General features: G+C 42.0%; 1 protein-coding gene across 4 annotated transcripts in view; it reads right to left on the bottom strand.

Annotated features, from left to right (window-relative positions):
* The window catches only part of TPCN2 (two pore segment channel 2), a 57,620-nt gene extending 48,804 nt beyond the window's left edge, over positions 1 to 8,816 (bottom strand). For 3 of the 4 annotated variants that reach the window (XM_073347861.2, XM_073347860.2, XM_078853250.1), the window contains exons 1-4: positions 8,542 to 8,816; positions 2,132 to 2,196; positions 1,385 to 1,461; positions 585 to 762 (exon numbers count right to left, since the gene is read on the bottom strand). In XM_073347861.2, coding sequence (XP_073203962.2) covers positions 585 to 762; positions 1,385 to 1,461; positions 2,132 to 2,196; positions 8,542 to 8,674 — 453 coding nt within the window. In that variant the 5' untranslated portion in view covers positions 8,675 to 8,816. Of the gene's footprint in view, positions 1 to 584; positions 763 to 1,377; positions 1,462 to 2,131; positions 2,197 to 8,541 lie in introns of those variants that run through there. The other variant, XM_073347863.2, reaches the window with a different exon arrangement.
* Between the last annotated feature and the right edge of the window lie 7,273 nt (positions 8,817 to 16,089).

Here is a 16,089-nt window from a genome sequence, read left to right as displayed (position 1 = left end):
GAAGTTGCAGGTGCTCCTCACCTCTTTGAGTAAACCATATATATATACACACACACACACACACACACGGTAAATATCTGTGTAGTGATCAAAATGCTGATCCTTCAAAAATAGGAAGCACTTAAGGGTTCAAACTTCAGAAATTAGTCTGAATCTGAGAAAACTGGATCATTTAGGGCCCAATTCTACAACCCGAACAAAAATAGCAAGAATACCTGGCCAAATAAGGTCAGCCAGATCTGGCCCTTAGCAACACAATTATCAATTTATTTATTGTCAGTGAACAGCTGTCTGAATTTAAGGAAATATGGTTGTATTTCTTGGAAATGTATGACTAGTATCTCCCTAATTTTGAAGTGTTTTTGCACTGTTTTTATACATCAATGTGAAGTTGCATTTTTTCCAAAATTTAAGATATAAACACCACAAATTCAAAAACTGCAAACCTCAATATCCTTTCAAATCACACCATCTCCCAAAATATAAAGGAGGGACAGACACATCACTTTGACCGAGTCTACCATAAATATGCTGAGCAAGCACACATGCTTCTTACATACTGTACAGACCATGACTCTGCTCACCTTCCCAGAGACGTCAGCTATAAAGACGAGGAAACAAAGCAGCTCTATACTTTCAGTCAGGCCACAAGGAGGCTCCCAGGCTGTGCCGCGATATCGTACATCCGACGTGATCGTGAGCGAAGAAGGGGTTTCAATGAAAGCCAGAGCCAGGATTAGAGTAATGGTGAGACTCAAAACCCTGGAAGGGTGGGGAACATAAAGACAGGAATTAAAGGGTGCAGACACCAATGACAAAATTAAATGAGATCAGAAGGATATCAAATTTCATAATGGTATTAAGCTTAATGCATATAATGGACACCATCTGAAAGCACTATATCACACCTCTAAGCAGTACAGGACTTTTGTCTGCATTTAGAATAAAAAGGCTGGCCTCAAACCAAATACCACAGCTTGGAAAATGTTGGACTTTTAATAGCACCCACTGGAAAAGAGATGAGCTAGAAGACACACAGTTGCTGCTGCTTAATTAAATGCTAATAACAAATACAAGTTTGAATAACTGTAGTGTATGATCCTGCAAACCCTTAATTCCTGCAAACAGTCTTTACTCATGTGACTAGCCCCACGGAATTCTATAGAGCTATCTGAAGGAGTAAGAGTTTACAATACTTCTTATTGTCCATTCTCATCACTTGCACATTTATTCTTCATTTTGATTTGCTGAAAAAGTTTGTTTGGGAATAAAACAACAAGTATTATATTAGCTACTCAAACTAACAAAAAAGAAAGACAAGAAGTCATTTCAAAACCCACTGCTAAATGAGAGAGACAAAAAGAGCAGAATACCAACTTCTCACCACTGGCAAATTTTTGAATAGTACCATCGATAAAGCCACAGCGATTTGGAGTCCACTCGGTGGTTTATGGAACGATACTGGAGGCAGGAGACAAAGCACAGAAAAGTAATTCAGACACTGCATTTGGTCTATACCTCAAAGAGGGAGAAAAAGCTATTTAAAACCTAATTTGAGACACTTTCAGCATAGAGGCAACGAAAAAAGAAAAATTACTGTTCATGTAAAGTGAAGTCCACCAATGACTACCCCTTAGCTTGCAGACATGTGAAGAAAAAATGATATGGGAAAGAAATTGCTTTTATAAAGACCTCTTCATCCAAGGACCTCAAGACATGTTACTCTCATAAATTATACCTCAGCACCTATAGGAGGTAGACATCATTACTGCCATATATAGCTCAGTTAATTGAGGCACAGAGAGGCTAATTACCTTGCCTAAACCCGTGCAATTAGCCAATAACTGAGCAGGAAATAAAACTCAAGAGTTCTGACAGTAGTCTCCTGCTCTATTCATTAAACTCTCACCAAGTATAATTATTACCCTCACTTATTTAGCGTTCCTTCAATCAAAGTTTGTTCAAAATACCCTAAGTAAAGTAAATGTGGAATAAACAGATTCTGAAAATAAGAGCTAGCCTAAGAGCTGTGACTTCCATGACCTCCATGACTAAATTGTAGCCTTAATTTTAACATGTAACAAATACGCAGCACTGTAGGCACAGTAAGAAAGAAACAAATTCTATTTACCTGTATTGCATCTTCAATAAATACTACAGCTTGGTTTATGTAAAGATCATGGGCAGCTCCAGCAGCTGTGAGGTTAAAAGAAACAGTGGTCATTTATGTTACCTGGGCAATGCCTGCCGCACCAATTATTAATTATTATTTATGGTAGCAACTAGGCATCCCCATCACGGTCCAAGACCCCAGTGTGTTAGGTGCTGTACAAAACACAAAACAAAAAGATAATCTGTGCCACAAAGAGTTTACAATATAGGTATAAGACAAGAGACAACAACGGAAAGGGGAGCACACAAAAATCAGATAATATAAGTCAGCACAATATGCAGAGGTCTAAGCACACCAACTTGCTTACCATGGTCAAATTTTATCGTGTTTTTGAATGTGGATTATGAAGAGATGAAGCTTCCTTTCCTATCTTATAGACACTACCTTAACTGAGTGAATATGAAATAAAGAAATCTACTTTTCTTTTCACACTTCACTGCAGAATCTGTGAGTAAACCCAGCGTAAACACAGACTAGTCTATATATACTCAAGTTCACTTTCAGGTCCTCCTGTAGCTTGTTTCTAAAATGAAGTGGTTGGGTTACAAGATTCACAGGTCATTTGTTTCAGGAAGAGAGGGCAGGAAAAGAGCAACCTTTCCCCATCAAAATGTCAAAAGATATCATATAAAAATAAATTTTTACAAAACCAAAGGCCAATAGAAAGGTTTCCAAAACTTAAATTTGGAAAAAAAATTGTCCGAACGGTGTCCCTACAATCCCCCATCTCCTGCAAAGAACAATGCCTCTCAACTTAACAAGGCCTAAATGTGGAATGCAATGTGTGGCAGTGTGGCAACGTGAGGTATACAAAAAAATTATTAATTCAGGAAATTTAAAATGCTTTGTCAGTCTTTAGACAGTTCTTTAGAGTAAATAGCTCTTTCTATAACCTTTTCATTATTTCTGATGTAAACATTTTCAACAAGGGGGCATAAAATTTGTGTGGACCATTGGTAACCCTGGGGCCAAAATGAACAATACTGCTCAAAATAAAGTATAAAAATCAGAGATATGTAGGGCTGGAAGGGACATCATTTAAGTCCAGCCCCTTAAGCTGAGGCAGGACCAAGTAAACCTACACCATCCCTGACAAGTGTTTATCTAATCTGTTCTGATGGGGATTCCACAACCTCTGTTGGCACTTAACTACCCTTATAGTTGGAAAGTTTTTCCTAATACCTAACATAAATCACCCTTGCTGCAGATTAAGCCCATTACAGTTCTTCTTGTCCAACCTTTAGTGGACATGGGGAACAACTGATCCCCATCCTCCTTGTGACACTCAATGTATCTGAAGACTTATCAGGTCCCCCCAGTCAGTCTTCTTTTCTTAAGACAAACATACCCAATTTTTTTTTTAACCTTTCCACCTAGGTTTGGTTTTCTAAACCTTTTATCATTTTTGTTGCTCTCCTCTGGACTCTCCAATTTGTCCTCATCTTTCCTAAAGTGAAGCACCTAGAACTGGGCATAGTACTCTAGCAGAGGCCTCACCAGTTGCTGAGTAGAGCAGGACAATTACCTCCCATATCTTACATAGTTAAGAGTCTGCAGGAAACCATAAAAAATAGGTAGTCATGGCTTTAAAAATCTGGGAGATAAATTGTTTATAATACACTTGCTATTTGAACCCTCACTTACTCTGTAGGAATAATCTCAGTCCCTATTAATGTTACATACTCCCCCACACATGTGGTATAAGAATAAGATTCTTACATTTACACTGCACCTTTCACAACAAAGGACGGACACCAACATCTATCACAAACTATACACAGAGATTCACTGAAAATCAGCCATGTGTTGGCAATGATGGTCACCATCAGCTGAACACTCCCATTCCCCCCACAACAGTATGGGGAATGGGAGAGGACATTATGGCCAAGAACACAAGGATAACCCCTCTTTCAAAAAGAACTTTAATGTCTATGCAAGCAGACAGGATTTCTATTTGCAAAGTCTATTCAAAAGACACACACATCCACACATCGAAGGCTTCTCTATAAAGGGAAATTTACTGGCATTACTATTGTTAATTATTTTTATTACCAGTCTCTGGAAGCCCAAGTCCTGGGCCAGTACCCTATTGTGCGAGGCACTGTAAAAACACAGAACATACTGGCATAGCTTTACTGCTATAGTTATAATTCCCCATTTGGACACTCTTATTCAGAGTAATAGTGGCCTTTTTTCAGTTTACTTGATGTTGCTAAATTATGTTGATAATTGTATCATGCCAGTAAGTTGCCCCATGTAGACATTAAGCTCTGAGTAACTTACATAGCACTCAGTGTCAGGATTTCTTTGTCAGGATTTGAGTATTTGATTCCCAGAAGCCTACTGTTTTGCTGACAAAAACATCCCCTCCAGTGCAAGGGCTCATAGAGAGGTTAATCAGAGAAAAGGAAAAGTGAAATAAATCCTGTTGGAATGATTTCTAAGTGACTGACTCTTACCTAGTTGTTATTACAGGCACAAAGGGCTGCATTTCCAGTCAGCAAAAATCAGAGATAAAGAAAATCAGAACAATTCCTATTTAATAGAGTCTCAGCCAAATTCCTTTTTGGTAGCATCTATAGTCCAACACAACTTCAGTCTGTTATGCAGATTTACATTTTTTAAAAAGATAAATAGCTTCAAAATTCTAGGCCTGACCTTGATCCCACTGAACTCAATGGAATGGTGCCACAGATTGAAATGGGAGAAGGACTGGGTCCTCTCTTTTTATATCTACCCGCAGCTTTTATTACTACATCCACCAGGGCAGGATCCAAAACAAGGGAAAAACTGACAGCAAGTAATGAAGTAAAATAAAGCATCACTACATAACCGTTATATTATCATGGCAATGTAGGACTGCAAGAGACCTTGATAGGTCATCTAGACCAGAACCCTTCACCAAGGCAGGACTAAGTATTATCTAGACAGGTTAGACAAATGCTTGTCAGGGTTTGTTCTTAAAAATCTCCAATAACAGAGATTCCACAACCATTCTAGGTGATTTGTTCTTGTGTTTAAATACATTGACAGTTAGGAGGCTTTTCCTAATGTCTAACCTAAATCTCCCTTGCTGCAATTTAAGCCCATTATGAAATTATCAATCCAAAATTAATTAACAAAGTCTGCAGTAAGTTATATATACAGCAAGAGTGAAGAATGAGCACTTCCACCTTTATTTTGACTATATGCCTTTGGCATCAAGGAATCTTTGATTGCCCCAGTAATTAATCCAGTAAAGGGAATCAGAAACAGTCCATGCCTGTGGGGGAGGAGGAGAAGTCTCTCCCTCAGAGAGCAAATGATGACGGGGTTCAGAGACGCACATAATACACGCTAGTAACAGGTTCTAGAGCCTGAATTTAAAAAGAGAAGATGCCATCTCCCCTGACGTTCCTATAGCCGACAGAAGTTCAGTACCAGCACCTCCAAACTATCCCTGCAGGACATAGCAGTCAAGGAGGCTGACTGGGACGTTATGAGAAAAAAATTGATCCCATAGGTAGTATAGCTTTGCCCACATCCCTGGTTCAAAAGCATAACGCATCACTAAGCAATATGCACCACTGAATTGAATTCCCAGATGACTGATTTGAATAGCATTCAATTTCCTAAGAGGTTAGCAAACAATTTAAAACTGTCACCGCATATTTGTGTGTATCAACCACATCTTTTTTAAACAGACCCTGACATCACCCATGAAGACAAATGCAACAGAGATTAAATTGCTTTACAAAAAAACAGAGGCTGCTTTCAAACTGCAGAAAAGGCCTTCAGTAGTCTTATCTTTTTAAATCTTAGATTCCCCATTTAAGTGGCCACAGAATAATAATGCCAAAGTTGATTACAGGAATACTGTCAGGAACTGGGGAAAGAGGGAGGAACAGTTAGGATGGGATTTTTAAAAGCACCCAGCACTGACTTAATTCTGCTCCCAGAGATTTCAGTGGGAGTAGTGTTAAGCCAATGCTGAGCACTTTGGAAAAATCCCACCCTTAGGTTTTATATTAAAATAAATGTGTTTGCAGTTCTAGTAAAGATAATTTGTGTGTGATTTATGCACTACCGAGAATGCGCTACTCAAAGGCCTAGTCTACACTCAAAATGAGATAGACATAGCTACAGCGCTCCGGGGTGTGAAAAAAATCACACCCCATAGCACCATAGCTATGCCAACATAACATCCAGTGTAGGCACAGCTAGGTCAATGGAAGAATTCTTCCATCAGCCTAGTTACAGCCATTCAGAGAGATGGATTACCTACAGTGCCCAAAAAAAACCCTTCCGTTGATGTAGGAAGCATCTACACAACGGCGCTACAGAGCCATAGCTGTAGCAACACAGCTATAGCGCCCAGAGCATAGACATGATTGGGCCCAATTATTCTACCCTTATAGTGAGCAGTATTTAACACGAGTAGTCACACAATGGAAGAAGTCAGAAAAATGACTAGACAAGACACCCTCTCACAAATAATCTAAAAAAGAAGACATCAGTGGCTGGGACATGTGCTGAGAATCGAAAGAGAACACTTACCAAATACCATCCTTGAATGGATGTCAGCAAACACAAGAAGAAAGAGAGGAAGATCATGAATAACATGGAAATGAACAGTTCTGAATGACATCAAGCACCTCAACATGAAATGGGAAGATTTGGAGAGAAGGGCAATTGACAGGCAAGAATGGCAAATGTGGGTAACCCAATGTACAGCAAAGCATGGGATGGACTGAGATCTAAGATCTACGTCACACAATGATGAGTAATTGACAGGTTTCAGAGTAACAGCCGTGTTAGTCTGTATTCGCAAAAAGAAAAGGAGTACTTGTGGCACCTTAGAGACTAACGAGTGCTACTAAGTTCAACACAAAATTGGGCTCTTAGAAACAAGTATGTAAAGTGCCTTGCAATATAAGGCTGGGATTTTCAAAAGAAGCCTAAGGGAGTTAGGTGCTCGATTCCTACTGAAATTTGATAAGAGTTGTAGAGTTAGCCACCCAACTCTTGTTGAATTTCAAATAGGAAATAAGCACCTCCCTCCCTTTGGCTCCTTTGAAAATCCCAGCCTAAAGACAGTGTGAAGTTTAGTTTATACAATTTTCCATGACACCTTCCCTTTAACATGAAGACGTCTTAAGCGCCCACTTAAGACGTCTACATCTCTTGTGGGGGGGGGGGGGGGCGGAGCATTTAGCCCTTAACATAAAATAAATTCTGAAAGAAAACACCATGATGCAGGAGTGGATGATTGAAAACACGTTAAACCTCAAGTCTTCTTGTTTTTGTTCACTCATTATCCCCAGTCAGCTAGACTCATCCAAAACAAGTAAGTAAATAAATCAGTGGCATGGTGAAGGTAAGTAATGCAATGTGACAAATCAAATTGAAATCCACATGCCAGCTATGTATATACACTATCAGTCTATGGGCATTAAACCTGATACACCAAGGCTTGTCTACACTGGGAAATTGACAGAACTATCTTATTCCAGGACAACTAATTTGGAATAGCTCCCTGTGTGGACATCCTATTTAGGAATAAACAATCACTTTATTCTGGAATAAACAGTGCACTTCCAAAGCACAGCAATCTGTTCCAGAATCAAATCACCTTTATTCCAGAACAGACTGTCCAGATGGGGAGCTACTCCAGTGCACTTTATTCCACCATCAACTACTTCATCAGTTTCCCCCTGCAGACAAGCCCTCAGTCTAGAATGATTACGGGCATCACTCTATTGGCCCTGAATCTTTGCTCTGCAGCTGCCACCCACCCTAGTGTCACCAAGGCCGAGGTCCTGCAGGCACTAGTCCATATGCTATAAGCACCGCCCAGCAGGCGCTGAAGTCCATGTTCTATGGGTTTTTCATAGGCAATACCCCCAGGCACTGAGATCGCTGATCTAAGGGGTCTTTTAAGCACCATGCTCTAGATGTTCCAGCTCCCCCACACACCCACGGGCGGCAGTGCCTACGCTCTATGGGGCAAAACCCACCTACTATGCAAAAAAGAAAAGGAGGACTTGTGGCACCTTAGAGACTAACCCATTTATTTGAGCATAAGCTTTTGTGAGCTACAGCTCACTTCATTGGATGCATTCAGTGGAAAATACGAAAGCTCATGCTCAAATAAATGGGTTAGTCTCTAAGGTGCCACAAGCCCTCCTGTTCTTTTAGCGAATACAGACTCACACGGCTGCTGCTCTGAAACCTGCTACCTACTATGGACTCCCCTACAGGCGCTTATACAGGTGCCACTTTACAGAGCCCACTCCCTGGGTACGCCGGGAACGCCCCATAATCTCCCTGCCCCTCTGCGAGGCACCAGCCCGTGGCACCATGCCCGAGGCTCCCCGGGCGCCACTCACCGTCCTCGACGGTGCAGGAGGCCGCGGGATCGGGGCAGTCGCCGGCCCCGAAGGTTCCCCTGTGCGGGTGGCCGCGGCCCGCTGTCCGGGCAGGCAGCAGGGGCTCCTTCTCGGTGCCAGCTCCCTCCAACATGGACAGCGGCGGCTGCGCCAGGCGCTCCCCGGCAACACTTCCCGGCCGCGGCCGCCCGGCTCGTAGGGAGAAGGAAGGCGGCAGCAGGGCCCGCCCCCCCGGGGCTGGTCTGGGGCTCTGCCCCGGGAGAGCCGGCTCCGCCCGCTACACGTGACCCGGCCGCCGGCGGGAGGAGGAGCCGCCTGACCCCAGCCCGGCCGCCTCTTGCGGGACTGCAGTGCAGCGGCCCGGCCTGCGCGAGCAGCTGGCGGGCGCTCGAGGGGGACTCGCGGGGACTGGTAGCAGGGGCTCCGGTGTGCGAGGGGCTGGGGCTCCGAGGGGTCCTGGGTGCAGTGGGGTGCGGGATCTGCCAGGGAAAGCGGGGCATAGTAGGGAGGCTGGGTCTCGTGGCTGCTGTGACGCCCTGGAGCCCCTCTTCCTGACTGACTCCCAGCTGTCACCAGCGTGATCACTGCTGTACCAGGCTCTCTCCCTCAGCTGGTGCAGGGGAGTCAGGACATAGGTGATAAACATTTCATCTGTCCACAGGAGAGTATCCCACAGTCACTCCTGCGGCCTTGGTTCACACTGAGCAGAACTATAAATCTCCTAAGGCGCTGGAGCCTACACTGCTAACACATCATCGTTACTGTGATTATTGTCTGTAAATCGCAACACTATAGCCACAGCTACACAAGACAGAAAATCAGGATCCAATTTTTAAAAAATCTGCTTAACTGGAGAGTACAAATCAATTTCCTGGCGTAGTTCTGGTGCCATTGGTCTCTCCAAACCACTGTATAGCTAGACAGCACAGTAATTCATTTGCCCTAAATATGGCCCAGATCCTCAAAGATATTTAGGCACTATTGGGGACTTAAGTGCCTAAATATTTGAGGATCTAGACCTCTGTGAAAGCCTTTGGCTAATATTTGATACTTGGCATTAGGCCAACTTCTTTAGAGTAGAATCCAATAATATGAGGTAAGAGTGGCCTTACTGTACACTGAGTGACCACAGGTAGAATTAAGAACCTCATTTATTAACTGTCATATCATCCATAACATTTTTTCCAGAGGACTGAGCACTGGATTGGGAGTTGGAAGGTCCTGTCTCTGCCATCTACTCACTGTATAGGTTTGGCCAAGTCATTTCACCTTCTGTCTCAATTGGTACTGTCTAAAATGAAGATATGACTACTTATGCACACCCTTCACAGGGGTGTTCTGAGAATTAGTGACAGTTGGTTGTGTGAAGTGCTTTGAACATGTAAAGCACAATATACATTATTATTTGTATTACAGTATCACCCAAAATTCCCAATCAGGATCAGGACCACAGAGTACTGTACAAACACATAGGATGACACAGTCCCTGCCCTGAAGAGTGTATGCTCATTATTATTATAAAATGTTTTGAAGCATGTACTGTACTTACCTGCAACATTGTTTTTAGAAACGAACAATCTATGGAAGCCAAGGAGTTCACTGGAAATTGCACTTTCCATCAAAACCTCTCTTTATTTTCATGGAAGCAAGTATTTTCCACCAGGCTGTGTGATTCAGAATAATTAAACATTCCATTCTCACTCCTCATCCACAGGTTGCATCAGATTTCCCTTCTATTGTATGCCTTTAAAGTTCTAGGTGACTTTGTAGGATTACACAGTTTTTTGTTGTAATTCTTTCCTGTGCAGTTTGGAAAGGGTAAAATATAGTGTGAACTATAGTAAAATTATCCATGGGCAATATGTCCAGTGTAATGAAATTAACAGTATGTCTCATCTGAACAAGGTTCTATGCCTCTCTAGATGCTGACTCAGTATAGTTCTGATGGACTCTATAATGTATCTCCAAGATTTAAAACAGAGATTGAGAGACTTTAATTTGTAGAAATATAGGTAAATTTGTGATATAAAAGAATTGAAAGATCAGCAAAGAACTGATTTTACATAAACAAAATATGGTATTTAAGAGAAATCTTCCAGCTGTATGAGAATGTTGGGGGAAATGACTACATATAGCCATGATATTTTTAGGATGGAATGTTAGTATGAATCCGTGTAGTCACAGCTGATACTCAATTCATTTTACAACCTGCCCATTTTTCTAAATCTATATGCCCTCCATATTCATGTTCAGATGTCTACTATGGTAAGCAAAGATGACAGAAGCATTACCTAGAGGAATGCTCATCTGACAGATTTAGGGGAAATTTTTGTATACGTTTCATGGTTCAGTATCTTCAAACTGTGATTTGAATTTTTCTGATAATGTATTAATGTTTGCAGTGTTGTAGCCATGTTGGTCCCAGGATAATAGAGCGACAAGGTGAGTGAGGTAATATCTTTTATTGAACCAACGTCTCATCGTGAAAGAGACAAGCTTGTGAGCTTACACAGAGCTCTTCAGGTCTGGGAAGGGTACTCAGAGTGTCACAGCTAAATAAATGAAGTGGACATTTAACACCCTTGCAGTAGTAGTCCTACTTCACCTTGAATGGTCCATTCTCTTATGCTTAACAATCTGTTCAACCTTGTATTTAGCTGTGACACTCTGGGTAGCTCTACACTGCAGTTACACACCTGTGTCTGGCCCATGTCAGCTGACAGGCTGCAGGCCTATAAAATTTCAGTGTAGGCCTTCAGGCTTGGCCTCGAGCCCAGGCTTTGAAACCATCATGGCTCCAGCCTGAGCCCAGACAGCCATACTGCAATTTTAGAGATCTGCAATCTGAATCAGCTGATGTGAGTGTTCAATTGCAGTGAAGACATATACAGAGTGCTTAGTTCTTCCTAACTGGTTTTTGAAAAATGCAATGTTAAAAATATTCTTCCACTGAAATTAACTGATGGTCTGAGATCATCCTTAGTGGACAGGTACTACTATTGTAATTGGTACTGGGGCTGGCAGTTTCAACTCAGTCTCAATGCCCATGTAGTCCTTGTTATCTCCCTAACCTTGGAAGTAATTCCATCAGGACAGAATTGAGGTATATCTGCAGAGAAGTAAGGGAAAGCTTGCAATGTCACTATGTGCTGTACTTAGTTAGTGGAACAACTTCAGTCTCTAGCATTATCTTGCCACTATTTTTCACCATCTCAAATGTTCACTTAAAATTGTTTGGGATGGTTTATTTGCTTTAACAAAGAAAAACTTTTCCACTATTTAAATGTTTTCAATTTTTAAAGCCTACTTTGATATGTCGGACAGCATCAAAAAATTTTAAGCCAAAATCCTACTGTGAGAAGTAGCTTTTTCATCCTCAATGGTACTTATATAGCTATTTGTGTGGGAGCATCATTGAACTGTCAATACATTTTTGAGATGTAATTGTTTTGCTCATTTTGTTTTTAAAATGTAAGTTACTGCCTTATGAAAAAAAAACCCTTTCTAAAGCTGACTGAAATTTGTGTAATCATTTAGGCAATTTTCTTTTTAAGATTGAGCAACAAATTATGTGATTGTATTACTGAATAACAGTTCAGCTATAGTGCATGTTGGGCAACAAAGATCTCTTCTGTTGTAGAAGTCAGTGTTCCAACTGCAAAGTACTTATAGTTAGAAACAGTAACTTTTCAGAAATATATTCTCTAGCTTAATGAAAGCTGTTCCTGAACCAAACCTTGATGTATGCTCAGATCTGAACTCAGATGTCATTTTTTCACATCACCTGTTTTTATAATGGGACAGCCAAAATCCTTGACCTGGACACAGTCCCAAACTCAAAAATTAAAGTAGACCTATATACCTCAAAAAGAAAAGGAGGATTTGTGGCACCTTAGAGACTAACAATTGTATTTGAGCATAAGTTTTTGTGAGCTACAGCTCACTTCATCCGATGAAGCTCACAAAAGCTTATGCTCAGATACATTTGTTAGTCTCTAGGGTGCCACAAGTCCTCCTTTTCTTTTTGCAAATACAGACTAACACGGCTGCTACTCTGCAACCTGTATACCTCAATTTCCCACCCAGTGTGCTGGTTTCTAACAGCCATTGGTTTGATGCTGCAGTCATTATTGAGGTTCAGAGTCTCATTAACTTCAATAGTAACCACACCTCTGCTCCAGGCATTCTACCAGGTTTGTTCTGTGTTTGTTCAGCCTCAGCAATGATCCCTAATGAGTCCAAGAGGAGATGTGGTTGATTTCATAGGACGAGAGAGAGAGAGAGAGAGAGAGAGAGAGAGAGACAGACACTTATCAAAGGAGCAGGTCTGCAAGAGTAAATAGGCAGGAAAGATAAAACTGCAGACAATCAATTAGTCTGAACACTCAATTACTAAACACCCAATGGTGATAATGGGATTGTGACATCTGAGGTGAGTTTTCTCTCCACCACAATCAGCTCACAACAAGTCCAGGCCAGCCAGAACTTGAACTCAACTATTAGAAATGACGACATGGTGCTAACATGCCATTTATTTAAAAAAAAAAAATTAGAAAAAAAAATTCTTAGTGGAATTTTGAAAGATGTTATCTTTTTCTGTTTAATTTGACATTTCACCAGGGGGAAAATGAGTTGGCATATTTTGGCACTAGAAACACAGCATTATCCCACACTGATTATGGGCCAGAACTGGCTCTCATTAGGTTTTTCCATTGACTTCCAAAGGAGCAGCCGCAGGCCTAACACTTTTCTCCACCTGTTTCTTAAACATTGGAAATAACTACGTGACATTCCCTTTGGTGAGTTACTGATAGAGTGATCATGATTAACTTGACATTTGCCAACAGCTGACCACAGTTATTTCCCTTTACAACAGAGGGGGAAATGGTGCTATGGCTAACAGCACTGAGGGCTAACTGTTGGTAAATACTGAATTAAGGGTGTCTGCTGAAAAGGCAACACGGAGAGAATTTCAAAAACAAATGTTAAAATGATAAATCTGATTGGTTCAACCAGCAGCTGACTATGGTGTGGTAGGGGATGGTCATGTGCAGTGTGTGCATGCCACAATGGAAACACAAGAACAGTCTGACAGAGTCATCTTAATTGTTAAGTGTTTAAAACGCTCAGTAGTATAGGAGTAGTAGCAGAAAGTCTGCCTGCCTGCCAGTATTCAGTTATGTGATTCTGGCTGTTCTTGCTCTCTCTTTTGTAAGTTGGAAACACACTGAGGACCCCTGCAGCCAACAGCCCTTCCTTGTTCCTTTTTTCCTATGATTGTCAAAAGTGGCAGGAAACAATAGCTTTGGCAAAAGAGTGAAAGGAGAAGAGCTCTCATTTCTGACTGAGGTTCCTGGCCATATGAAAACAAAAATGCAAAGTTAGATCAGAACATTGGTTTTTAAATTCTGCTGCTTCTGGCTCACCGAGAGTCAAGTGTTATGCCTGCAGAGGCAGCTATATCCAAACCAGATTTCTCCCCTAGAGGGAGGGTAGGTGGCAGTAGTGCTCACCCTCATGTCCCACCCTGATACCAAATGGAACCGTCTACCACCTGTGGAGGGTGAGGAACCCCGGTGGGCCAGCCTCAATTCCACCCTGGGCCTACGGCCCGCCAGGGATATTGGTTAGCAGCTCCCCCATGGAGCCATGAACACAGGCACGTACCTGTTACGGTTCACCCTCATCTGTGACGCCTGCCCCTTTTGCAACGTGAGGGAGAATCTGGCATATGCTTATCTTGAATGCACCAGGTTGCAGCCCCTATTCCGGCTCCTCCAGAACCTCCTGTTGAGGTTCTGGCTTGACTTTTCCCCACACCTGTTTATATTCGCACACCCTGTCTGTGGCTCCACAAACTCACAAGACCTCCTCGTCAACCTCCTCCTGGAACTGGCCAAAGTGGCTGTCTTCAACACCAGGAGGAGGATGCTAGATGAGGGGGTGCTCTGCAACTGCGGGGCCTATTTCTGCTCCTCCCTGGTCACATGCATCCAGGCAGAGTTCCTCTGGGTCTGCTGGTGCTCTAGACAGCTTCGAGGAGCAGGGGTTCTCTGCTTTGTGTGCCCCTCTGGATCCCTGGTTTTGAACCTGTGACCTTCACTCCTGACCCTGTTATTCATTCGTTGTCCCCCATATTCAGTAGGTTCCCGGGTCCAGTGGTCGCTCCTGCAAGACTGGGGGAGGGGCCTTTAGATGTGGATGGGCTTGTGCCCACCCACCTCCCAGGATTACAATAAGGACACCTGACTCTGAATGGGGAAGTCAGCTTTAGACTCCAACCAGGATTTTATGGGACCCTTGCCAAAAGGCTGACCAGCCTCCCCTACTCCTGCTGTCTCCATGAATAGCTTCACCCTCTTTTGGGGCTGCAAGAAGCAGGGAATGGTGGGAAACTTGCCCTGTGTCCATCCACCACCTTGCCTGCAGTATATTTCAACAGCAGAAATCCAGACATGATTTAGAATTCCCTACTGTAACATCACAACATTGTTATGCTCAGAGCTGGACAAAGGCCCTAATAAAAGGGCATCATACGTAACTTCAGTGAATGCAAGTAAGAAGTGGCTAAACATTAAGGCAACAGGTTAAAAGGGTAACATATGACAGTAAGACTCTTGCCTTCATTCCCTTTGTGTTTGTCTACAAGTTAGGACACATTTCTGAGATGGTGAAGCTTAAAATAAGCGAAGAGCAAGAGGAAAGTGGGTAAGGCAACCTTACTGAATGCTAAGGGGAAGCTGGTTCTATAGCCATCTCTCCTATGCTCATTCTGTCCCCAACTGTTTTACAGAGTAGCAAGCTCAGTTTCAATAACATAATGACTACACAGGCAAGTAAAAGCAGCCATTATTCACTCACTGATGACAGTGCATGCTCAGTCTTGGACAGTAGCACTAGGTTAAGTGGGAACAGAAATGTTAGCCAGAACACCAGGCTTATCCCCATCTCTTTTCAAAAAGTGCCAGGCACTGAGCGAACATTTTACATGTCACATATACCAAAGCTTTCTTTATAAATCATAAAGAAGGAAAAAAGGGTACAAGCCCAATTTTATATGCAGCTCACCTTTAAATAATGTTTTACAGATAATAGTAGAGTACCTTTTATCTGAGGATCTCAGAGCACATTCAGCATTATATCAACTAGGCAGTATCCCTATTTTAGGAATGAGGAAACTGAAACTCACAGAGATTAAAGTGAATTTCAAAGTTTACACAGCAAGAAGATGGCAAAGCCAGAAACAGACCTTAGGGGTGCTGATCTGGGCCTCATTAGAAACTACTCATGTATGTACAATTTGGCCAGTACTCAAATACGTTGTTGAATTAGGATCTTACTCTGCTGTTCCAATCACTAAAGCAGACAAGTTATTTTTTATTTACATAGAATTAACTATGTTAAGAACAGAGCCAATTAGCATTATAAAAATGCGAATTTATTACACAATAAAATGAAAATTTATTTTTTTCACAGCAGCATGTGCCAGCGACTAAAAAGATTTTTGCTTTCAGTTCAACATGTTAGATAAAAATCACATGCAGACCA

Source organism: Lepidochelys kempii, chromosome 6, assembly GCF_965140285.1.
Source record: "Lepidochelys kempii isolate rLepKem1 chromosome 6, rLepKem1.hap1, whole genome shotgun sequence".
NCBI classification, from domain to species: Eukaryota; Metazoa; Chordata; order Testudines; family Cheloniidae; genus Lepidochelys; species Lepidochelys kempii.
This window is presented reverse-complemented; position numbering and strand designations above follow the sequence as displayed.